At 38.3% G+C, this 26,809-nt stretch overlaps 1 protein-coding gene across 4 annotated transcripts in view; it reads right to left on the bottom strand.

The window, feature by feature from the left end:
- Positions 1-546: 546 nt before the first annotated feature.
- The window catches only part of R3HDM1 (R3H domain containing 1), a 53,728-nt gene continuing 27,465 nt past the window's right edge, over positions 547-26,809 (bottom strand). For 2 of the 4 annotated variants that reach the window (XM_054381099.1, XM_054381097.1), the window contains 13 exons: positions 25,908-26,162; positions 22,379-22,533; positions 17,689-17,949; positions 16,908-17,028; positions 12,032-12,186; positions 11,313-11,461; positions 9,028-9,131; positions 8,056-8,064; positions 5,182-5,345; positions 4,833-4,977; positions 3,420-3,502; positions 2,480-2,564; positions 547-1,429 (listed from right to left, as the gene is read on the bottom strand). In XM_054381099.1, the coding sequence (XP_054237074.1) occupies positions 1,062-1,429; positions 2,480-2,564; positions 3,420-3,502; positions 4,833-4,977; positions 5,182-5,345; positions 8,056-8,064; positions 9,028-9,131; positions 11,313-11,461; positions 12,032-12,186; positions 16,908-17,028; positions 17,689-17,949; positions 22,379-22,533; positions 25,908-26,162 (2,054 nt within the window). In that variant the 3' untranslated portion in view covers positions 547-1,061. Of the gene's footprint in view, positions 1,430-2,479; positions 2,565-3,419; positions 3,503-4,832; positions 4,978-5,181; positions 5,346-8,055; positions 8,065-9,027; positions 9,132-11,312; positions 11,462-12,031; positions 12,187-16,907; positions 17,029-17,688; positions 17,950-20,830; positions 20,933-22,378; positions 22,534-25,907; positions 26,163-26,809 lie in introns of all 4 variants that reach the window. The other 2 variants (XM_054381096.1, XM_054381100.1) reach the window with 2 other exon arrangements.

Here is a 26,809-nt window from a genome sequence, read left to right as displayed (position 1 = left end):
CACTGAAAGTTTGTGTTTGTAAACATTTATTTTTTTGAACTGAAAAAGGCTTGCATCAGCACACATTGTACAGCCTGGCAAATTACACAACTTGAAAAAATGTTTCATTTATGTGCATTAACTCTTTAATGTCCAGTGAGCATCTGCAAATGATGAAAACTTAAACCATTAGAAACGTTTCCAGCACTTATCAAACACAATTACCTTAGTGTGAAAAGGAAAATAAAGAGATCCATACTTGTGGGAACACAATTAAAGTGCAAACATTTTGTCACTTGTGAAGATACATTTCAGTTTCTCCATGTTCTTGCTAAAAAGAAATATTAAAATGTGTTTCAGTGTAACCTATTCATATTCCCCTTTAAATAATTATTAAGCTTGCTGGATCAGAAGCAAGTCCTTCAAGAGTACAAATTATTTGTAATTCCTTTTTACATTGCTTGAATGAATCTCAGAAGCAAATAACCATCTAAGGAGTTAGTTCCTAAAATTATGGTATGTTTTTTTTTCTTAAAAAACAAAAACAAACAAACAAAAACCCCCAAAACAAACAAAAAACTAACAAGGGACAAAGAACAGGTTAACTTGAAGATTTGGAGTAGTTTTCTAGAAGATGAGTATAATTAATTGAAAATGGTTCTCTTTTCCCCTCCACCAATCCTCAGGTTCCTGCCTTGGAATGGACAGCTGTGTGCTGGTTGTGAAAAGGGATTATAAAATACAAATCTGAATATGGATTCTTATGAATGTTTGCTGTACAATAGAACTTTGGATCTGATACAAGAATTCAAAAATATAAAACAAAACTACTATAAAAGTAGGGGGCATTTCATCAGCATTCCTTGTAGACAGCTGCCTGTCTCAAAGATGATTCCTTGCTATTGTCTGGGATTAACTCTGCATTTTTTTTTCATCTGGCTGGATCACTGGGTTACTCTTCAATGGCTAATGTAATGACAAAACATCCCAGGAGGCTCTATGAAGAAACCCCATAACATCAAGCCAATCAAGGAGAGTAGGACATGGAAGTAGTAAAGACTGTATGTCCACTGATGTAACTGTTACTGAGAACTAGCCCTTTCCAGAACATGAAAGTCGTAGTGCTTCTTGCTTGTTCTCAGCCTGAACTTGTTCACTGAGGTACTGCTTTGTTTCTTCAATGCATTCTGCGCGGCTGACATCGTAGGGAATGTAGCTAGAACCGTGTACGTGGAAGCCAAGTCACTAGGTTTAGGTGGTTCAGCGTTCCCACTACTGTCCCCGCTGCCACAGTAACGGCGATGGTGCTGCTGCTGTGTTTGTAGACACTGCGAATCCCTCAGCCACCGAATCTTGGCACCAACTTTTAAGAGTTCTCCGAATAGTTTTTCTGCTTCCACACGAGTTATGCCTTCTGGCAGCTCAGTAATTTCTAGAACTTTTCCCACAACTGAAACAAGAAAAATGGAATCTAAATCAGTCATTGCACTTCATGGTACAACAAATACAATGGAAAATGAGTCATTTCATACTTGGGTCTCCAGTTGGCTGATATCAAACACACAGGCATTCAATTTCTGGTGGTCTAGAGAGCCTTTTGCTTTCACATGTAGCGCTGCTTACAGTTACAAGCATGCAAATAAAAGTTGAGAATACAAAAAGGGCCTTCAAAGGAGACAGGAAAAAATAACCCCTAATTTTGCAACAGGTTTGAGAACTCACTGTAGCATCTCACTGGCTTTGCCTGTTAACTCTTCAGACAGTACTACGCTAATAAATACCCTGTCTTTACTCAAATAATCCTATCCTGTTGTTAGAAAAAGCTGATTTATCTGTAACTCTATAAAGAGTTGACAGTAGGTAAGACTTGCAACAACACTTCTTTCAAGTAAAGATATGAAGACAGCTGATGTCAGGTGTTACTTGGACGACTTCTTCACCAGCTCCAAGGAGCTAATCTGTAGATCTCCTAATACATCCCCCAAATCTACATGCCTATTTATATTAGAAGGAAAAAAAAGAAAACACACACACAAAAACCAACCAACCAAAAAAAACCCCGCACACACACACACAAAAAACCCCTATCAAAACAACCAACCAAAGCACAAACTAGTTTGTAGTTTGTTTGAATCTCCATTTCATGCAGGTAAAAGGAAGCAAGGGTACATATAATTAACGTAACAATACCCAATGTAACTGTATACATTGGGTACTTATGTCCAGTAAACTGACCAACTTGCTTTTCCTTCTCAGTAGTCCTGATCTTCTCTGGTCTTTCCTCCAGCCCTCAAAACTCCTTTTGTCTCATTTAGCCTCCCTCTTCCTCTCTCTCCAAATCAAGCCTTCCTCTCCATCGTTATGTTCCCAGTGTCCAATGGCCATGTCCATTTCTGTCCAATTACTCTTCTGGCCCCTTCCTCATCTGTGCTTTTCTTACTACTTTCCCATCACCATAACTCATTTCCCAAGAGGTCTGTGTCTATCAGCAATTCTCTACCTGGTTCTCCTGCACCAAGATCTGCTGAAGCAGCCTTCTTTGCTGGTTTCTTGCCCCTGTTTCCATGTCTGTTTCCAGGTTGACACTGGAAAGATGAACATAAATGATGTACTTCAATGACAATCCACCAGTATCTTAAAATTTCAGGGCTAGCTCAGTGAAAAAAAACAGTGAAGAGGAATGTCTGGAAAATAACCTCAGCTACCGCCGTAGAGAAAAGCTTTTCATGTTCAGTTTTAGTCTTGGAGTTAAGCAATCCTGTAGTTAGGGAGACGCAATCCCTTGGCTTCAGAAGGAGAAAAAATGATGATGACAAAAAATTTAAAAAAAAAAAAAGAAAAATCTCACCACTTCCCCCAGCCCAATCTGTCACATCTTCTGGCTCATCTTGGGTAGAACTGACCAGGGAAGAGGCAGAGGTCTCTGTGTCTGTCCCCAAAATTAAGTAGACGGTAAAGCTTTCTAGCTTTGCTGGCATTAGTATTTTTGGTTTGTTCTTCATGTAAGAAACAAACCCACTTCTTTGCTTAGAAATATCCACATATATTTTCTGTTTGTTTTGAAACTGTTATTCAAATAAAAGAAAAATCCTTTTAGCAAACATTCTCTCTGATTTTTGGAACTCCTGGTGAATAGACTAAAAAAAATTAAATCTGTCATCTACGCTGTGCTTCTCACTTTAAAAAAAAAACAACAACCACAAGCTCAAAAACGATAACAACACAAAACCACAAAAAACACCACAACAACCCTCCCAAAAAAACCCCAACAAAGAACAATGGGAAGTATTCACACAGAAAATAGCTGCTAGTGCAAACCAAGAATCTTCCACTTGGTTACTTTCCTAATGCAGTAACATATTCCCCTGTTCATGGTGGTTGTAATGGTAGTCCTGAGCTGGTTTATTTCAGTGTTGCCAGGACATTGTTCTTTTTAATACCTGTTGGCTTGTTACTTGTCCACGTAATAAAGGTGGTGGATTGTATTGCAGGGGTTGGCCAAGCAATGGGTATCTGGCATCTCCTTAAAGAGAAAGGTAATTAGAAGGGTTTTTCTGTTAATTGAAATGTTCCTCCAAGTTCCTCTTTAAGACGCATATCTTACACAGAAAGGAAGGCAGAGTAACTATGCACAGACCAGTGTATTTGGCTAGGCTAACAAAGTAAGATTTGGCACAAAGATTTTCTTTACTGCAGTCTTACCTAAATCCTCTCATTTCAATATGAGCTTAACATGGCAACAGCTCCTCTCAGTGTACCAATTAAATAATTTTCATGGTTATATCCCTGATTAGAGTCAGGTACATCATCACATTCCTATTTGCTTCAAGGATGCAGAGAGACAATGGAATAGAAGTTTTTAACAATCACAGAAGACTAAGAAAGCTGAGAAGTACACTTTTCAACAGGCAACCTGGATTTTTCACAACAGCAATGACAAAGATTATGCAGCAGATAAGACAGACAGGAAAATAAGGTTTTCTTTATCAATAAGGAAGACAATTTTCTGCAGGCTTCTCTTTGGAATAAATGTTTCTGTAAAACCAATCCATTAATTTGGGAACTATGCCCAGATATCTTTGCAAACTGACAAACGTGGGGGATTTTTAGCATTTGGTCTTTAAATGTTACAAACATCACAGTGACAACTCCCTATTTTTTTCTGTTGACAAGGAAGCAGAGGACTGAAATTCTTCTACAAGGATTTTTTTTCTGGGTGGATACCATAAGAAATACTAACTGGAGTAGCAACAGTATTGGCTAGAGGCTTTAGTCCCATCACACTAGTTTTTCTACAAAGGAATGAAGACATCTCCCTTAGGCAGTGCAACATCATTATTCAGTGCAACATCAACTAATAAGCAAGTTTGGTAGAACGTTCATCTCAACAGTGCATTTCTAAATCCTTTCCCCAAAAGGTAACATGCCCACCTAATGTATTAAGATCAGCTAGTCCCACACTTTTAGTTTATCTTTGTAGCTCTAAAATTATATCCTTTGTCACAGCGTGTGTCAAGTTCTTGATTTATGGCTAGAATTTGAAGCTGAACTATATCAAACCACTAGTATTTTCAATGCTGAAATAAGGAATTTCACATATGAGAAAGCTAGTGGGTTACAAAATCTTTCACAATAACAAGATGATAAAAAGCTTTTGAGAATACAGGTGGCAGAATGAGTGCTAAGAGATAAGGGGAAATTCTATGTGATGCTTGAGGGGTTAACTTTGATGACCCTGCTTCAATAGCATTGCTACTAAAGTGAGCCACTGCTTTTCAGACAATCACCTATCTTGTAATTTAAAACATTCAAATGGAAAAGATAACACAGGTTTTAGTTAATTAAAAATATACCTTGTCCAGGGACAAAAGGTCTAGAAAACTGAGACACAATAGAAAGAGGCGTTAATGTGGGACGGATGTTCTTCATGGTGGATAGATGAGCTGGTGCTGGCGACTGGGCTGGTGAGGTGGCAGGACTACCTACTTGAGGACTATGCTGCAACTGGAAGAAACTAGAAATTAGTGTTTTAAGAAGAGTCTAGTTAAACAAGCTAAATAACAGCTACAGCATTCAAAGAGTAAAGTTAAAATATATTAAGTATTTAGAAAAGATTTTTGTTCCCCAAGAAGGTCTTTCATGCAAAGATGTAATTTATGTGAATTTTAAGTCATCCTGAAAAACAACCCAAAAGCCTCATACCTGTGCAGCACTGTCTAAAGTGCTAAGTTCTGTGGACTTCTGCCCCCTTTGATGATCACAGTAATATTTATTCTGTTTCCACTGTGGAGGTGAATGGTTCCGAGGCTGAGGGCTGTTGGGTATGTTTAGCTGCATCATTACCACTCCTCCACCTGGTGGTGGTGCTACTGCTACAAGACAAGATCAGAGGATGCAGTTAGTTCATCACACATTTCGATTGTCATTTTAGCAGAACAGATATGAAGGAAAAGAATAAAAAAAAGGAAATAATGTTTTGCTAAATAAGCTGCTGAATTCTAGAGAAGTAGATAGAGCAGTACCTGCTGTACATTTTCATTATCAGGTAAATATGTGATAGTTAACTTGAGAGAGGCAGCTGCTAGAATTAGAGTGTAGAACCACTGAAGCTCATTTTTGAGACTATTTTTGAAAGAAATTATTCTTGTAGGAGTAGCTGAAAGTATTCAGCACTCACTGTAGTTACTGCTAGAGCAATGTGCAGAACATGTGATATTAAGCAAAAACATGCTTCATTTAAAACCAGAAGTTACCTCAGTAATACATACAGCAATAGCGACACAGATTTTCTCTGATGTGATAGCATACATCAGAAAGACCTGGAATCAACCTTTAACCAGAGGCAAAGTTACCCTTGTTCTATATAGGAATGTTTCTCTGTCAGAGACTGCAAATTGACCCCACATCCCATACCACTTGGCTACTGTGGTAGCACAGAAACACGAAAGTCAGGGGAGAACAGCTAAACAGCCAATGCTGTTCTGCAAGGTCTAGCAGGAGTTGTAACGAGAGACTGCCCTGGAGGGAAGCTGTCTTCCCCCTCTGACCTGGCTCTGTAATTGAGAAAATGTCCTGTTTACCTGCTCTACCCACAGTTTACAGCATTTCTCAGAAACCATGATTAAAACACATGGTTTAAACATAATTTAATCCTCTACCTTTAAAGAAGGAATCTGAAATCTTCTCCATTTACTACCTATGTCACAGCATCACTTGGTAGCAGTCAGATACAGATGAAAAAATGCATTCATCTTCTATCTTAAAATGGGCTATCGTTTTCTCACACCCCAGGCTCCACAAAAAGAAACAAACTGGATGGGACAGTTTAGGAGAATGAACTCATAATATTAAAACAGTATTAGTCTTTGTAAAGTGCAGTCTGCCATATCCACTACATTGATATTTATAAACCCAGCTGAAATATTAGCAACATTTTCACATCTATACTTTTAATGGCAAAAAGTTCTAACCATGTGCTGCAGACTGAAATGGAAGCATCATATCTGGTCAACTTTAGCAGAGGATATGGATTTCGGTCCCTGCAAGAGCCACATTGTGAATATTTCAATGTTGTTGCACAGCAAAATAAAACGTAACTGTTTATGGCTGTCTACAACACAATCAGATTAATACATAACCCAAGACTGTACATTGTTATATATACACATCTGAAATGTATCAGACAAGCTTCCAGATATACACTATATTTTACACAAGGTGATGTTTCATTTTTATATTTTATGCATATAAATCAGTGACACTTATTTACATCTTATTTTTCTAGAACATTATAGTATTTTCTTCTGCAGCACTAGCACATTCTTTTGACTGATCTCTGTTCTGAGGGAACTGAATACCCAACAGAAAAAGGCTGGTCTTTCAAAAACATCCACAGCTCTATTTGGAAAGTGTCACCATCAGAAAAAGCTAATTAAACTGCAATCTTAAAAACTTTTTCTGTACATTCAGAAAAGCTTAATCTTTCTACTACTCCTAGTTCGACATCACTTCAGCAAATAAAAAGTGGAATTCTATTAAACAAGGACCCTGACAAAATGAAGTGTCATAGAACATGTAATTCAGCTTGCAGACACTTTATTACTAGTCAAAACCCACAAGAAAGAGAAATCCTGGCCAAATCCTTGAAAGTCTTTCCAGGTTTGTAGTCTGGTCCTCTAACTTTTTCAAAGGAAAAGAACACAACTCCACTGCTTGTGTGCATTTGTCATCATTGTGCTTACCTCAGCAGCCTTGATGCATCATCTCAGTATCACTTACTGAAAAGCGTGCCTGCCTTTATTCCCTATCTGCATCACAGAGGGCTCCCCTCCCCCAAACTTCTTTAATCTACAGTTTAAGAGGTTTGAACCAGACCTTCAAAACTGCATAAAGTAAGCACTTCCAGGACAAATTAGGAAAGTAGAACAAACAACTAGTGCAAGCCCAGTTTTAGATATCCTGAAATGAGGCTTCCAGAATTAAAGCCAAACAAACATGAAGCAAAACAGAAACAAAGCCTGCCCATGAACTATTGCACATTGCTAATCCATCTATCTCCCTACGTAACTGCACATTAACTATTGACTAATAAATACACTCCAAAAATATCTTACAAGATAAACGTTTGTATGAAACACCTCAGTTCTAGTGGAATCTAGGTCATTGACCTGGAGTTGTTTAATCTGTTGCTTGCTTGCAAAATACTGAGACAGCAATACAGGAAATTACTCCTTTTTGGCCAGCCAAGTCTCTGCTGTATCAAATTTCCTATTGGTAAAATAAAGACAGCATTGCCATGATCATAGGATTGCTCTGGAACCCTTTGTTTGGAGGCCAAACCCTAGTGCTCTTCACGTCCTGACCAGTCCATCAATTTTATGGTTGCAAATTCAGAGTTTAAGTGTTTGGATATTAACAATAGAAAACATTTAATGGATAGGACAAGCTCTGTGTCACCACAGCCTTCACATGCCATCAAGGCTGCTATTTATACGTCTTCTAAAAACTGCCCTAATATTTTGCAGATTAAAGCATTCCAAACCTGATTTTAGTGCTTTTGTACAGAAGATGAGTGACGCTTACCTGCTGAAGGCTGCCTCCAGGCTGCCCCATGGTGTTGCCTATTGTTTCAATTAAGTTCCAAGTTATCATTAAAATAAGTTACAGAAATAGCAGCTAATATGAAGAATCACAAAAGCATTTGCAGATACGGCACTCAAGTTGCAGAGAGCCACAAAACCAAGGTGATAATTTATGACAGATTTCTAGACAGAATGGCTTAGATGAAAAACCCAATAAAATGTACCTTTTATTGGCTGCATGATGGAAAGAGCAGTGGGCGAACTTTTACATGATGAGGGTGAAGACACTATGCTGTAGTGCACAATGGAAGCAGCCTGTTGTGGCTTTGACTTTGATGAAGGTGGCAATAATGTAGAAGGTAGTGGCTTCTGACTCGAATGGCTGCTATAAACTATGAAAGTAAAACCAGTAAATAAGGCTGCCATAAAAACAAAACACTCCACACAGCTTTAGAGCATATCATTTAGATTTTTCAGTAGGTCAAAAAAAAGCTACCTCTCTCCTTTCTAACCAGAAGTCTTGACAGTTTTCACCCTCATGAACTCCTAGTCCTACTCTTACTCCATTAATTGAAGCCTAGAAGTAGTGAAATCTTGAGTAGAAGAGCCTGTTTCTAGAATGTACCTTGATGGTTCTATCAAACATAAACCCAAATCTTAACATTTTCAGCCTTGTAGCTATTCAGGAACAGATGAAAGTCACTGCTGACAAAGTATAGGTTTCAGGTCTGTCTCAACTCACACACAGATGTGCAAGGTATTATGATGCCCATTACTAAATTCTAAGAAAGTAACTTTAGAGCTTTCGAGTTAAACTGCCTCCAATACAACTTCAAAAATGGAACACAGGACATATAAAACAGTAGTTAACTGTAAATCAAAGCCTTAGCAGCAAATACTCATTCACCCAGCACAGTAACAGCTAAGTATTTTTGAAGTCTTTCAATAAAAACATCATGCCCCCAACCTGCACACTGCTGTCCTTGAAGCTGCTGTGAGTTGCATGGTGATGATGTTCTAGGAAACTGTATCTGCTCTGATCCAGGAGGCTGCAAATATCCTACCGATGAACTGCAAAAATAGTAATAAAAAAAGAACATGACTAACAGGCATTTATGCTACACTTATTTCAACTACAATCATGTACTTGCTATCTACATGGCCTGCAAATCACTGATATTCTGCTAAATTAAAGATCAATAATATTCTGACCTGCCCCCAAATGTACTCATTCTTCAGAAGAATGAAGTTTCACATGTCTTCTTGGCAAAAACTATGCTCTGCATACATTAAGAAGCTGTACTAATTGACCTATTTTGATAAGCTGTTTTTGTGTCAATACTGCTGTGTAGGCATAAAGGTATGTAGAACAAAATAACTCCGTATTTGTTGTCTTGCCCAATTAACCTGAATTAGGTCTGAGTTAAACTATCACCACAGAACCTACCATGAAGCTTTCTGATGCAGTCCCTCAGCTGGAGGCTGGCCCCATGCAGCCGAGCCAGCTCATTCAGCACAACAATCAAGCACACCTCTGCTTCAGAGTGCAGTAACACAGCTTACAGAGATGAGTGCCTTTCCGTGGCCTTACAAAAAGGGTGTGGGAAAAGAAAGATGACTCAAGGACATCAACCACCTTTCTTCTGTTTGGAATATGTAGGAAAAATGGATAAATTTATTTATGCCAGGTATTTTTCAGAGCACCCAGGGAAAAAAAATCAGATGAGTAACAGACACAGGCAAGTCAAACCACTAACTTCATGCTGCCAGAGGTAGAACATCAGGTTGGTAGACCATAATCAGAACGGTGCTTAAAATTCCTGTACTTCATTTCTATGCTAAGAGAAAAGCATTCCAATGGGAATGTGGGTGAAAAAAAAATAACATATTTCAAATGGCAGAAAGGAAAAGGTACATGTAATCCTGTTGGAGTTACCATTTTTACCCATGTTGTCAGAAGGGGTTTGTTCCATCCTTTGTCCCATAGTTCAGCTATATAATTTTAATTTAAAGATTGCCTTCCATTAAAGCAGACAAACCTCAGTGAAAACTAAACCACATTGACTCATATCTGTATGGGATATGTGCTCTGACACAGCAATTATAGTTTTCAACAGTGACCTGCAGGTGTGAGACTATTCAGTTCCTGCAGAACAGTATTCTGTTGGCCTTGTCAAAGTGCTGCAGTGTAACTCTTTTGATAAAAGCAAGATGCTGTCATTAGTTGCTAGTCTGCTCTGAATTCCTGACAAATGTTTCCCTGTTCAAAAGAGGGGGGCATTCTAAATGATGCAAAAGATCAAGCAACAAAACTTACTTCAAAAATGTCTGGGATTAGGTCTACCTATGACTTCACTGAACCTCAAATGTAACTACAAATGAAGAGGATAAAAAGAACCTTCACACAGAAAGAATTCTATTCATATTCTATTCGTATTCTCGGAGATGCTATTTAAGTCTCTGCACTCACAAAAGGACATTGCTGATGGTTTGAAAGCTGCAACCAAGGTATTTCTAAATAATGCACATTTGTAACTTCAAAAAAAAAAAAAAACAGAAAGAAAAGTTTGTAACAAGCATTAATCCTAATGAATTCTTTCAGGTATCTGCCTATCTGCTTTGTCACAAACCCTCAAACTGCATTGGGGGCACAACTGCATACACAGGGAGGTCTCTGTATGTAGGCCAATTTACTGTTACCAAGGTAGGCTCACAAAAAGTTATTTATCAAAAGCCAAGCATAGGAAAAAGTTCCTATACTTCTTTCATAGCCAGCTTTGTGCCAGCAGGCCTTGTTAGCCACACAGACTCAGTGAGCTAAGCCCCTTCCAGAAAAAGCTCCAAGAATAGAAGGAAGCTTGATTTTTTTTTTCTGGGATTCAAACTCTTCTCTCTACACCTTATTCAAGTAGTATCTTTGAGAAAAACAGTGAATATGGATAGTCATATGTCACTGCAAAAAGGCACTGCTACTGAAAACACCATGCAAGAAAAGGAATGCAGGAATCTTAAGATTTAGAACTGTAAGTGATATGCTGTAAGTGATATGGAAACAATGTTTTCCAGTCTAACAAGTATGTCCCAGTTAAAGGAGTACTGGTTGCTTTACTTAGCTAAGAGCAAAAGCAGGTACTGAATTTTCTGTAAGTCTGCCTTTAAAATACATTATATGCAATACTATAGCAGATTCTGTCAGTTATTACAAGGCAATTAAGCCTCGCTGCTGAGAAATCAAATAACCATTAAACTCACCTTAAATTATTCTGTTGACCCGATGGAATGACACTATAGTAAACTGGCATTCCTGTCGTGGGCAACCCTTGATTTGACTGACTGGGAATGATAACAGGCTGTTGATATGTCTGCTGGGGCATTGCTTGGGAACCTTGAGGCACCGAAACCTAAAATTGAGAGCACATTAAGACTTTCTACTATGGACAATGTTTCTTTCTGCCTCCTGACCATCACCTATGTTGTGCAATAACTTTTGAAAAAACCAAACAGAAGCTGAAAGATTTTCTGGAGTTCTCTAAATCCCTAAGACTAGTGATAATAGTTGTTGAGGTAACAGTGCTTTATTTAAAAACCCCACTTTTTATTTTCCCCCAAACTGGAAATGGTGGTTCCGAGGGACTCCATCAATTAACAAAAGAGATTTTCTCTACAATAGAAAGCAAGGCGGTAGGGAGGGAAATCTTGAACTTTTTCTTTCTCTTCCTCTGAATCACAATTATCACAGCACTTGGCTTTCAATGGGACTAGAATTTATACACTTGTGACAGATTTTCTTCTCATCTCAGTTGTGGGTTTTATTTGTTTGGTTGGGTTTTTTTGTTTTCAATATTTCTGTCCCCTAATTCACCTTCAACATCTGTGTGCAGTCTTCTCCATTTACGAAGTAATGCAATTAAAAATAAAAAAAAAAAAAAAAATCACAAGAATGATTGGGAAGTTATGAATGCACTACCCACCTGATAAGATGGCACTGAAGGATATGGAACAATCACACCTTGAATTTGATTCCCAACGTTGTTGTGTTGGCCACTGACTAGATTTTGACTCTGAGGCTGCTGAACTCCAACTAAACCCTGATAGTTTTGCTGCTGGTTGGACAAAACCTGGTAACCTGAAATGATACATTTAAATTTTACTTTGAAATAATGAACATGTTTTATACATAGTTGCCTATGTGAAAACATATGTGTAGCATTTTCCAATGGCTTTATAAATCTGGCAACTTTAGAGATGAATGTATCATGCATATAAGAAGAAGCCAACATTAAAATTAGCAGATCTGTTCACTTGGATACAGCATGAGATACTTTACATACTATTTGCAATGTTGCTGTCACATGCTTGCCATGTTTATTTACACACTAAGTGGATTACATGCATTAACACCTCGATTTGATAAGTGAAAGCTGAAAGCACTAGAACAAAGCATGCCAGATAAATATCAAAACTAGTTAACCGTCTATTATTATGAATAAAGCCATTCTATGTACTTTAGTTTTGAAATTCTAGTTATGCTAAACTCTACTAGTACCTCAGGTGCCCTACAGCTGAGAGCATCTTGGCTGCGATTCAAAACTGAATCACACTTCAAGAAAATTTGTGTAATGCATGTATACAAATCTTTTTAAAAAGGGCAATTTCCACTGAAACCTGTAATGCTAAAAAAAAAAAAAAAAAAAAAAAGAAGGAAACTGCAAACAATCTTCCAGGTAAAAGCTATGTTTGGATGCAGTGGAAGACATTTTATATTCAAAAGTTGTCTTGTAAAAAAAAAAAAAGTTTGTATTTACCACCCTTTAGTATCTCTGAAACAACTTACTATTGTTTAAACTGCTGCCTTTCAAAAAAGGCCTGAAAACCCCCAAACCTCACCAAGTATGGATGCCAAACAAGAAATCTGTGCATTTATTAAGTCCAACTTTAACTCCCACTTTCATTTTTTTTTTTAGAAGCATGTAATAGGTAACTGCTACCATGACCAAAACACATGCAGAACACAAATGCAGTTCTTTGTCAAACTCTATTGCACAGGTACGTACACGCTACTTACCACAGCAGCAAAAAACCGTAATTCTCAGTGTGTCTGAGACAAGCCAGTTACTGCTCCAGAATAACAAACCTGGGCTTGTCAAGATGCACTGACAGCAAGAAGAGTCTGTGCATTCACATTCTACTGACCTTGTCATTCCCCATGCTCCCTACCTCAGTATGGAACTATAATAAGGCAGATACAGCTGCAAAAACTCACTTGGAATTGTTGTTTAAAATACCACATGGTCTGTTCTGAAATCATCCAGTTAAGAGAAAACACTTTTTTGATGAGCAAACCCCACCAGCATTCACTGATCACACACACACAGGGTACAATGAACATTACTGCAGTCTCAGCAGGTTGTCTCTATAGAAATTGTGACATGGAAGGCTAAAAAAGACTTTTAATGTAACAAAATACTGCTTCCGAAAATTAAAGGGACAAGGTTCAGTTTGTCAAATCCAAGAGAGCTATTAATCAGAAATACACAATGCTGAAAATATTTTCAGAGTACTATACAAAACTTCAGAACAAGACATGCTTGAATTATGATTAGTAATTAGACTTTTAAGTGACTCTGAAGTTTGAAGTGTGCAGAGAAATCCATCTCGTACCCATAATAAACAAAATGCTTAACTGTACTTTAATACAAAATGACCTATGGCACCTAAAAGGCAGCAGAATGTAAAGCTGTGGTGTATGACAGATCCAGTCCATACAGCTGCCATCTCACTTCCCAGAAACTGCAATGTAGCTGTGAATATTTCTCAGCTTTTTCTGGCACTTCCAGAGACAGACATGATCAATTTTGCAAGCAGAGAGCAGCTGGAACAATACAGATTGACTGCCAAGAAGGTTCCCCACAGCGTTCCAAAGAATGCTCTATTTTTAGCTTCACAGTTTCACCTCTGCATAGAGAGTGGTCTGACAGAAATGCAGCACTCAGCAGAAAACCCACACCTGCCACAGCAGATTGTCTCACTATACAGAAACACTCTGAAGCAGTGAATAAAAAACCACACACACAAAAAGAGAAGCACACTTCTTAATATTTACGTAATTTAAAAGAAATCACTGTTAATAAGTTAACTTGCAGAATATGGAAATACATTTTGTGAACAGCACACTGCAAATGAGAAACAGCCTTTAAGAAAAGCAGGTACAATCACTTGGTTAACAGGCTGTGAGTATAGCTTGATTACAACTATTGCTATTAACCCTGGCCACTGTGAAGCAAAAGCTAGCTGAACATCAGCTGAAGTTCCTACAGCAGTTGTAGTTCAGACAAAACTTTTAATCAACCTGTGGGTCTCATGGTCTCTGGGTGCTCATTATCATGGCAGCTGAAAACACCTTTTCTTAAACACAGTTTTCTTACAGTATCTTTTGGGCAACCAAAGCATTTTTAATCAAAGTGACCCCCCCAAATATTTCACCTGAAACCCCTTTAAAAAGGAAGCCAGGAAGCAGCTGAAAAAGAGACCGGTTCACTGTGAGAAATGTAAACCTCTCAGACAGTGTTACGGCCCCGAATCCAACAGCTCATAAATAAAGTCAGGCCACTCTGCAATATTAAGCCCAAAGTGGCTTTGGTTGCCATGCTTTCAGCAGCTGTCATCTTTTATCTAAGTTTGTATTTGGAAAGTTATTTCATAGTTAGTAACCACTTTCTAAGATGAATAAACCCCACAGCTTTTACTGTAATACACCATGTGTTAATTCTTATTTTTGCCCACACACATTGCTATATTAGCCAAGCATCTTTGGTCTCAAAACCAGCCATAGCTAATAAGCATCAACCACTTCAGATGTAGCTGTGTGGCAACTTGATACAAAGATTTATAGTTTAAAATAAACCTACAGAGATATCATTTCAAAGTACACCACCTTGCGAGCAGTTTACAGAACAGAAAACATGATGGGGAACCTTCCATCTCTAGAATGCTTGCTCTAATGTGTCATGGCAAGGCAGCAGTTCAGAGATTGAGTTAAACACTAATTACACAGTTGCTAGTAAAATACTGCTACCATTACTCAACACCAAGTAACCAAATGGGATTGAATGGAATTATTGGCTGGAGCACCCCTTCACTACTTAAACATGATCCCTCAATGTCAGGGTATGACGTACAGTAAAGTAATGACCTGCACAGCTTGCTTATTTTGTTTGTTCTAGGAACACAGAGATTCCAGCTGCTGTTGCTTTTCACCCTACCCACACTACAAGCAGTGAAATTTAGTTAAAAGGTAAAGAAATGAAAACATACAACAAAGCAAGTTACTTACCCAGTAGCACCTGATTCCTGCCTTTGCACCTTGGTGCTGAGGCACCATCACCCCATGCTTTCAAACTCAGATTGTTTTGTTTGCTACACGTATATACTGGGCTCTCTAATTTAAAGTATCTGTGCTACTCCATGTGCTGTCCCCATGAACGGGGAAATCACCCAGCTGAGCCCCAGGCTTTGTGATATTAAGTAGCCTAGGTATTAAAAATTCTGAGGAAGGAAAGCAGATTGCATGATACAGGTGGATAACATGTCTTAAACAACAGCAGATAAAACAAGTTGCAAAACAAGTATGTTTTCTTTCAAAAAATTGTCAATATACAGTAAGGAGTGAAAAGTCAGGCTCTGTTTTGCAGTAAGCCAGTACCCACAGGATTTTAAAATGATCTGACAACTCTACCATAAGTGGGCATCACATCCCGATCATTCTGCAATGAAATAATCCTGTGTAAATCTGTGAACTAAACCCCGAACAACAACCCCAAATGTTGCTACTATTGGAGCACTAGAAGAACTGCAGAAGAGGAAAGCATGCCTCTTACAGCCTACCTCATAGACAGCTATAAATAAATCCAGTTAATATTTGTAAAAACTGATTTTTCATCCTACTTCTGTACAGCAGCACATAGCTGGGAGTGAGGAGAGGAATGAAAAAAACAAAAAGGCTTTCTTCCTGAAAGAAGCACAACGGAAAAATCACATCTAATGTAGTCAACTAAGACATGGTATAAAAGCCTGATTTAGGGATCTCTGTCTCCAATTATCATGAAATACTTCTGAAAGTTGTGCTTGTGAGTTAAGATATTACTCAGAAGTAAATTTGTTCCAGGAATCCAAATCTTACTGAAGCAGTCCTAACAATATTTTCAAGTACAGATTATTAGAATAATAGAAGCTATAGTTAAAATTTGTAGGGAGAACAGACAAGAGGAAAGAAAAGAGACAAATAAAGCTTGACAACACTCATAGAAGTGTAACTCAGAGCTGAAATGCCTTTACTAAAAACAGGAGGAACAGAGAACTCTCTCTAACCAGTTAAGACTCATTAAATATTTTTTTCAGTACCCAGATACCTTTAATCATAGGACAGAAAGACAAATTCAAACAGTATCTTCTGCTCAGGATTTTCTTCATGCCACAGCATGAAAGCATAATCTTTCAGTTAAGGTACATCTCTGCATAGTGACATCATTTAAAGGTACTAATTAATTTTACTTTGCAAGTTACTTAAAAAATTGGTAATGAAGTTACAAGTTTTTAAAATTATTCAGTTCTGAATTTTAAAAAATAAAATAAAATTATCCTATAATTGAAGTTACAGCACAAGTCACTCACAGTAATGGCTCAAATTCCATCAACAACTGACTCAATTTTTCCACCTTAGGTTGGTTACACTCTGTATCATATACCTTGAACTCCTACTTTCTTTGAAAATTTACAGCAGAAGTTTAAAAAGCAAAACCAGGAGAAAACACACCCTAAGTTCTCTAATGAAATAAGAGTTCAACAAACCTGTCTGCTGTCCGGGCTGTGCCACTGCTTGGTTTTGCTGTGTGTTGTAATGGACAGACACAGGTCGGTACTGCGGACTGGAGTGCGGGTACTGACTGGGCGTACAGTAACAAGCTGGCATCTAAAAACCAACAATTAAAGAGACTTACTACCTGCACATCTATAGAAGACAGACATCTAAATGCAAAAATAATCACCTGATAAAAGAAAGATGCAAAATTTACTAGAAGGTGCAACAAATAGTTTAGCAACTAAAAAAATACATAGATTCCCTATTTGAGAGCCAGTTTCTTCTACTTTTACTACAGAACTGACAAGTCCCAATTTCTACAACAACAGAGAATCATAGAAGTTGGAAAAGACCTCCAAGATTGAGTCCAACCATTAACGCTGTTGAGTCCACCACTAAAACATGTCCTGAAGTGTCACATCTACACATTTTTTGAATGTGTGATTCTGTCAAATCCATTATAGGGAAGTGATTCCATCACTTCTCTGGGCAGCCTGTTCCAGTGCTTAACCACATTTTAACCACATCAGAACAAGAAAACTATGCAGAACATGAGTTTTACCAGCTACAGATAAATAATCACCTAGGTGATTACTGCTCCTCAAGTGAACTGAAGTCATTCATTCAAAGCACATAAGCCAGAAAAACGCCCCAGCACCAGAATAAATGTCACACAGCTGCAAGTGAAGAAGGACCCCACACCATGTAAAACGCTCATTATAGAGCAGCATGATCAATGCTTGTGGTGGAATGGAAACAGAGCCATTGTACCTGTGGCACAGCTTGCTGCATGTATCCCTGCTGCTGGAGGACTTGCTGGTTGACAGGGTGGCTAGATGGTGAATAGCCTGGAGCAGAAACTGGTTGGCCAGAAGGTGGTGGAGGTGGAGCAGCTGTGATGATATAACCAGACTGCTGTGGAGGCTGGAGAACAACAGTGGACTGGAACATAGCACTATGGGGTTCAGCTGGATCGGCAGGTGGCTGGCGGGCAAGACTCATATGGCTGAACTGCGATCCCAGGTTGTCTTGCTGTAACAGTTGAAAAAGGAAAAGTTGCATCCACAAATGTACAAAAAAAAAAAAAAAAAAGGAGCAAATCTGCCAAATACCTCAGTAAGTTTCAGGTATGCTTACAGAGCAATAGCAACATCAGCCAAAGAACAACAGGAAAGAACAAGACAGAACACCAGTAAATTATCTTCAGGGCTGACAGCAGAAGAGAACATCCACATTCAGAGACTTGACTCATTTCACTGCAAATACTTGATTTTTGGATCACATCTGCTTCTACAAGAGTTCAACTGTCAAAAATGAAGTCAGATTTTCTGACTGGACTCCTCTAACCTGGTATTACACTATAAGCAAAGATTTTTTTTTCATCCTGAAATCAAGTAACAACTGCAAGAAATGCATTCCAGTGGCTATCCACTATCTGTCTGAAAGTATGATACTGATTGCACCGAGCACTGCAGGAGCCCTGTGAAATTTGAAACTTCTCTCTCTGTAACCCCAAGCTCCTTTTCTTTACAAGGAACTCAGCATCAAATTGTCAACATCCTGGAAATTAAAAATGATCGCTAATATTGTTTGCTAAACAGGAAGATTTGGTTCATGCTTCAAAACATGGAGGAACATTAAAAATATTTTAATACCACTTGATCCTTGGATCATTCTGAGGAAGACAGGATTTAAAAAAAAACAGTAAGCGCAAGCTCTGTCCTGCACTTTTTACAGATTAGCTATGTTCACATTTTATGATAAAATGTTACAGTTCCCAGGCTAAATATAGTGTTACTTACCACTGGAAATGCAAATTTGCACCTCAAACTTTATTTAGAATACCTTTACATCTTAAAAAAAGCCTTATTTTCATTAGATCAATAATCTATCTTTGCCTTTGGCATTTAATTCCTTAATGATGCCTATTAACACAATTATATTGCTTTTCTACATTGGATTTTGCATTTTGATTTTCACGCCTAGTTTAGAGAGGAGATATTGATACTAAGTTACTATTACCTCAAAAAAGTGTCCAAATGATAAACCCAAGCCATAGACATTTATTTCTATTACACTAGCACTAAGAATATATTCTTATCTGGTCAGTTTGTTCTACAATGAGATGTTCAGTTCAAGCATGATTAACCACTAAACATAGTATTGCCAATAAAGGGATAAAGCAAACTTTACCAGTTACAGGTGTGTTGCATTTAGATTATGAACTAAGACCAATCGTTTTCACTATGTTACTTAAGCTACTGTCAGCAGGAATACATTTTTGGAACTGGCAGCAACCTTAGTATTTGAACCTATTCCCTGAGTGTGAAATGTCCTGAAAACACAACAAACCTAGAAGGAGTTTCATTCTCTGCTCTAACACCTATATGCCTAACAACAACAGACCTGACTTGTGAAGATTAATTAAGCTTATTGCCAATTACTAACAGGGCAGGAGAATGGGAAATAAAAGCAGAACTAAAACCAGCTTCCCCCAAATCCCCTGCTTCTGTCCAAGCTCAACTTCACTCCTGAGTATTCTGTCTCCCTCCCCAAGTGCCACAGAGTGATTCGGAATGGGGGTTCATAACACATGCTCTGTTGCTCTTTTTTCCTCTCACTCTTCCACTGCTCCAGTGTGGCGTCCCACCCATGGGAGACGCCGTCCTTTGTGAACCTCTTCACCATGAACTGCTTCACTGTGGGTCCTTTCCAAAGGTTTCAGTCCTTCAGGAAGACTGTTCCTGTGGGGGTCCCCACAGGGTCACTGATCCTGTCAGAAAACCTGCTTCTGCATAGGCTCCTCTCCACAGACCACAGCTCCTACTAGGACCCTGCTCCTGTCCTTCACAGGCTGCATCTTCCTTCACTGTGACTCTGCCAGCTCTGGTGTGGGATCCTGCATAGGCTAGGCTGCAAGGTGGGTAACTGCTCTACGATGGTTTTCCATGAGTTGCAAAGAGAGAACATGTTTCACAGTCACCTTCTCCACCGGCTGGGAGTCTCTGCTCCAGCACCCTTTTCTCTTCCTGTCCCTTCTGCAGAGGTGTTTCTCACTCCTCTCCCTCACACCTGCTGAATAGCATTTTTTTTCTCTTTCTCAAATGCATTATCACAGAGACACAACCACTACCAATGACTGACTTGGCTTTGGGCAGCGCAGGAGCTCCCGAAATTAGCTCTGTCTGATATGGGGGCTGACTCCAGACCCCTCCCACAGAATCAGCCCTGCTACCAAAACCTTGCCACATCAACCCAACACAAATGCGTGTTCATTGGAGTATCATGGCAGCCTGATGAACTCGGAAGCCTCCCTTTTGACCTGGTCTCTAGTTCAGATTCTGCCTTGGACAACTCTGGGTTTCAGTTCCTATTTGTGTGTGGGAAGCTTTCGTTTATACATTTTGTTTTTTAAATGCAAAAGACTAGATACTTCCTTTCCAGGTTCTATTTACTAAACAAGGGATGACAGTGAAGTGGAATCATTAAGAGGTTACAAAAAGGTAACCTCAAAAATCAGAACAGCTGATCTCTCAAAATGAATTAGGGTTCAGCAGAAGAAAAAGTAAACAAACAAGAAGACAGCATGGAAAGGGGTTAATCCAGAAACAAAGTACTGGCTGGCTAACAAAACAACAGCACTGAAAAGTTGTTCCTTCACACAGGGAAATAATATATATCGAAATAGAGAGCTACATGGATATAGCCTTAACTGTATACATCTCTGCTGAGATTGAAATAAACACTTTAAAATCTCAGGAACTACTTTTCCCCACTTGGGTAATGTTTTACTGTGATTGAGAAGCTAGCCAGTCATTGCACTAGTATCACACAACACTTAAAAGCAACCAAGCAAAGGTCAGTAACCACTAAAGATTAACCCATGCAGAGAGGAGATGAAGAGAAGTAATACCACAGAATATTGCTGTGTAGAGGAGACTGGCAGGAGCGGGGGTGGATAAGAGACTGCAGAGTACGGAACAGGCTGGGAAGAAGGCTGCAGGGGCCGCATAGGCTGAAGAAATAACAGGTTTATAAACATGGTTAACATCAGAGTAAGAGAAGTGAAAACAAGTCTAAGTCTTTTGTAATAGAAAAAGCAACTATGCTCCATTACCAGAAAGGGAATGGATACTTCTGAAGCTCAAGACTGCATCAAATTAAAACAGAAGTAATTCTCAGTATGTCAGTCTTCTAGCAAGTTTCAAATTACAGAGCATTAGCAACATCAGCCAAAGAACAAAAGGAATCTTTAACTATATTTCACATTATTTCTACTTAATATTTACTGTTTCTTTTTGAAAGAGTTTTTTAAATTATAAAATAAAAGCTGCACATTAATTCTAAACACAAGTTGTTTCAAAGCATCTGAAGACAGAATGAATTTCCTACTAAGTACAGATCAAAACACTACTTTCACTTATTCAACAGCACTAAAAAAATTTTCTCTGGATTGTGGTTATCCTAACATCAGAGAGGCGTCAATTGCTAATCATAGGCTGGGCAGGTTGAACTTCAAGGGTCCATTGAGAAGTCAATCACAGAAATAGTGAAGAATTTGTGAAAAGAAATGCAAATACCACATACACACTTCCATAAAAAGTAAGAGAGAGTACAAGTGAGCCTTTTTTTCTACTGTGGCGTATGCAGGTATCCTGAACAGAAGATGTGAACAGGCAAAAAGAATAAAGATTTAGACAAAGTTGTATAAATGACTTTTTGATAAAACTTGAGAACAATCTGAAAATACCACAGGAAGCAAGAGCCAGTAGCTTGGTGCCTGAAATAGGTCCTGAGTAAAAGAGGTAGCACTCTTCTTCTGCCCATACACACCCTTTGCTTTTCTCCTTCTTCAAGGGCTGAGGTCACTTTTCATCTGGCCTATTTTGATAAATTCCTTTTGTACAAGAAGAGAATAAAATACTCTGTACTTCAGCATCCAATTCTGTGAGCAGAATAACTCAAAGTGCCGCTAAGGAGGGGTTCATACTCTACCAGCCCTAAGCTGCTACTTTTGTGTCATGAGTACTGCTTGTGCAAGACATCTCAAGAGTTCAGATGCCTGAAAAATAACCTTATGACAGGGAGATAAAGATCCCAGTTGGATTAACTCTCTTCTCATTTTGCTGCCTATATTTCTGTTAATGCCAGGGGTAACCATACAGTGTGGCTAAGGACAAAGGCAAAGCCTCTTGCCCGAGCAATCTACACTAGTTTTTGATACCAGAGCATTGTCATACTCCATGTCAAATTTTATGAAAAGGCTGCCTACCATGCTTAGTTAGTAGCGGAACCAGTAGTTCTGAGGACTGTGACAGAAGAATTCCAGTTACCCACACCTGTGTAGTTGTAACTTCTTAAGCTGTGCTTCCAACAGAACATGCCTGCTGGTCCCTTGCTATCAGACAGCAATGACAGCATCTAATCATCACTACAAGCACCATGTATTTGACATGTGCACCTGTGAGAGGACGTGGTTCGCTGCTGACTGCTGCTGAGGTGCTGCGGGAAGAGGTGGCTGTTGCGGAGGTCCAGGCACTTGGGTCCTAACAGGTTGCTGAGGCATAGGAGGATTGTACACAACTGGAGTCCCATCTGGATTAAGGAATGGCTGACCTGAGAAGTTGAAAGAGAACAACCAACAAAATGACAGCCAGCTGCATCATCTCAGTTTGGAGAAAATAAAAGACTAATCTGTTTACTCTAGACAAAACTGCTACGTTTTGAAATGAAGTGGTCAGGCTGTTTTGTATGACAGACATAGGCCAACCCCCACTGCTATACTTACAGTAGCAATGACTAACGAGGCCTCATTCAACAAAACACACGCAGTTAAAACCCCAAGCATTTAAAGTAAACAAAGATACCCCACTCTTTACTTAGGGAACACAGAAATATTTATTGCATCCTGCTCATCTTCAAAGCTCATTTTTAATTAAGTGGATTGAAAGGGGCAACACTAATAAAGGAAAATCCTACTAACAATGCTATTTTAAGGAATTTTTAAAAAATTAAAAATTAATCTCCTCTAATCAGTTTGAACAGCAATGAGAACATAGGAAAGCTTAAAGGCAAGTATGTTAAAAAATACATATAAAGCAGTAGAGCTGCAATGGTATTCCCATAACTGCTAATGAGATCACTTTAGCTTTCAAATTAAATAACATAGTATTATTCTTCTATTTGATAATCGGCAACTTCAGTATTACAGCAATGGACTAACGAAACATAATTGAAAAAAAAAATACTTTAAGTTATGAACAATCAGTGATTTATTTTGGTGCCTGGGTTAAAAAAAACCCAAAACATAAGGAACAACAGATTAGCTAGCAAGGACCTGTGCATAGCTGCTTAATGACATGTGTCTTGTATTGGCTTATTTTGATGCTTATTTGAAGGTACAAATATTGATGTACATTCTTCTCTCCCCTGTTACAAAATACTCTGACATTCTTTCCAGAAAGAATCTCAGCAGAGATGTTGAGTCAGAGTTCAAGCCAAGGTCCTGTCAAAGAAGAATAACACTCATTCCAACTTCTTTGTCCCATCATGCTTAAAATGCAACTGGCCAACATAAAAGAGAGGACTAATGCAATTAATGCAAGGGATAGCTAGGAAACATGGGCGAATCTGCTAAAATAAGCTGCATATTATGCAGCTGGACCGCAGGTGATCAAGCTGTATTCAGATCTAGTTAAATACATTTCTGTTTAATGTTCGAGAACTGGGAATGTTCTACCACTTGCTAGTAATCACAAGCTTAACTTGTTCCCTGTAGTGGCTGAAACACAATTGGACTTTCGTAATTGTTGTCTTCAACTACTGAGAACGATGAGTCTGCTGATCTAAGGTCATAAGATCCTCTGTCAGAAATACTGTGACACTAATCTATTTTTTGAACTCTGACTGTCATTTAAAATGATAAAGGCAGATAAATATTTACAGAATATGATGATTAGAGCATATTGTAAGTCAAAGCTTCTCTGGACCCAGAGCTTCCTTGTTCTGGAAGTATCTTGTGTTAGACACTCACTATACACTAACATAATCTTCTGTTATGAAAGACCATTAAAACTGGTTTATATACACTAAAAATGAGTAAAATGTAGAAAGAATCACAAATTGAAAATCAAGCTGATTATATTGAATATCAAAGTTAAGTCTAAATTCCGCTGTCTCTTCTGAGGGAGGTAAAAGACACTTTCAGATAAACAACTTTCATTATAACATTTGTTTCTCTGCTGTTCCCTGCTTATGTGGGCATCCCATCAATGGAATTGGGGAAATGACCAACAGCACAGGAGGAAGACAGTGAAACTATTCCTATGCATAATGACTCATAACAGAAATGAAGATGATTCAAAACTTGCCATTTTTAAAGTAACAAAACTATATCATGTGATTCCATGTTTCACATGAAATCACTTTCAAATTGGTGATATTGTTCCAGTGCCTGCAGTATCTGTTTTGCTGCACAGTAACTAAAGATTTTAGTATGGCCATGCTATAAACTCAGTGTGAAAAACACTAGCCAACACTCTGTATTTCATGTACAAAACACAAAGCAGTCAGAGTATGCAAACACTAAGCTCACTTCCTCTTCTAACAAAACCTGTTCACTAATCATATTTGTCTTCAGATGGTCACCAGACGCAATGGCAAATTCATGTGCAAGAGGTACAACCATCGCCTTAGAACCAGAAAGTCTAAGTCAATAGTGCTATTGTCCAGAACCTGCACCTAAGATGGCAAATACAACCTCCTCTAAATCCTACAGCTATCTATAATTAGATGCTACAGCGCATAATTTCTAACATTTTTTTTAAATCAAGGGTGGATTAAACTACTCATTTCTACAGTAAAGTAGTATTTAAGAGAAAGCTCTGGCAGCACATCAGTATGCATAATCATGAAAAGAAAAATAAATCTGTATACAAGAGCAACTGATTTGTATTAAGGAAAAGGAGAAAAATATCTATTTCAATGTTAAATCCTTTAGATAAAAGAAATACTTTAAAATGCATACTAGATCAATATTATATATTTTTATGATATTCATGAATATTAAATAACTGATCAATTTAACAACCCTCATGCAAAAAAGTTAGTTTAAAACATCATACACAATTATATCCACACATAATAAAGTCCATCTACAGAATGATGGAAAACAGATATTGAAGGAAATAAATCTTTAAGCTAAAATAAGAGCATAATCATTTTCCAAAGATTACAATGTGTTACATAAAAGGTAAATTAAAATTTTCAGGATTTTTTGACTTCTACAATACAGTAAGCCTGCCCAGAACATACTAACTAGTCATTTGCTCCAGGCCAGTAGTTATACATCTCTTTGACTCTGCATTGTGAAACATCAATTTCCTACTACTTACTAAAAATCAATATTGGCCAATTACTTCAACATTGCTTAATCCTGTTTTCAACTGATAAACAGCAGTCTGGAAATAGCATGTAAGCTCAGGTTTATTTATTTCACTTGCATTAAGCCAGTGGCATGAGCACGGAGACACAAGAATATGTTGCAACAAACAGAATGAAGGATGATAAATTCTTTCAAGTCAAGACGAATACTTCTTCCGGCTCCCTGCCCTCACTGAAACTGTGTTTTAGTAGGCCTGGGAAAAAAAATTTTCTCTCTCTTCAAAATAACTCAATTAATTTAAGTTGTGCTGCATTCTGGATAATAAATCACAGGATTTTTGTATTTTGTGCAAGTCACTCATTAAACTTTATAGAGCAGTTAAAACTCTACTAGAGAAACTGAGTTTACCAATTTATTATTATTATACCAATTATATCTTTCGTGCTTTCTTTTTAAATTAAGCACACTGAACAACCAACCACAGAGAGAAAAAAAAAAAAAAAAGGAAGAGAAAGAACAACACTGACATTCACATCTTAAGTAAATACTTGTGCATTCTTCCCCAAGTTCTAAATTATAACAAAAGCATCCACAAGCATGTACCAACCTGTTTGAGGGTTGATCAGAACACTGCCAGGTGGTATGCCTGCCGCTTCCAAGGGAAGCAAAAAGAAGCTAGTGCTAGTAGGTGCCACTTGCCCGCTTATGCCACCATCAAAGGAAAGAGAGTTACTAGTGCTGACAGTTGGATAGACGGCAGGCGTGCCATGAGAAGGCTGGCTTAGAGCTGGCACTGGAAGAGGCTGCTGGGTGTGAGAAAGAGAACCCGTGGATGACCCTACACTACTAGAAGACTCTGAACCTAGGAAAGGAGTAATAAGAAATTGTTTTTACCTAGAGACAAAAACATCATGGTCATTTAAAATATATACTTGTAAATTCTTATCCTTAAAGCTCAGCATTAAGTACATTATTAAACAGTAGCCTTTACAACAAATTCCTCCTACATCTCCCCTGGAATACCATTACAAGATTCCTTCTGTCAACCAAGGGTCAATTCATCACTGCTTTGCACTGTGAAGTGAGGCCTTCATCTCCAGCTCTCATTTTCTGGACAGAAAATGCATGCTGTATATATGCACATGTGCTAGGGGTCAGTTCATCTACAATAGCATAGAGCTGTGGCACACATCCACGCCACAGCGTCATGCAGATGCAGTGTTTCTTCAGATATACTAAACTCACACGCTCTGCAGACACAGTCTACACAACAGCAGTGACTGTAGGCTTTTTACATCAGAGGTCTTCTGACTCACTGCTGGACAAATTGCAGATTACTAAAAAGTGCAAAACTTTTTTTCCCCTCCTTTGACAATTTTCACACAGACATGAAGAAGGGAGCTGGAAAATTTATCATAATACAGTAGCTTTAGCCTAGCCTTATGCAAAAGTTCAAGGTTAAGAGGGGTATAAAATAGCTGATTTGAAAGCAAGGCAGTGGAGAACTGG

Source organism: Indicator indicator, chromosome 5 (assembly GCF_027791375.1).
Source record: "Indicator indicator isolate 239-I01 chromosome 5, UM_Iind_1.1, whole genome shotgun sequence".
In the NCBI taxonomy this organism is placed as follows: domain Eukaryota; kingdom Metazoa; phylum Chordata; class Aves; order Piciformes; family Indicatoridae; genus Indicator; species Indicator indicator.
Note: the sequence above shows the minus strand (reverse complement) of the source record. Positions and strands in the feature narration are given on the sequence as shown.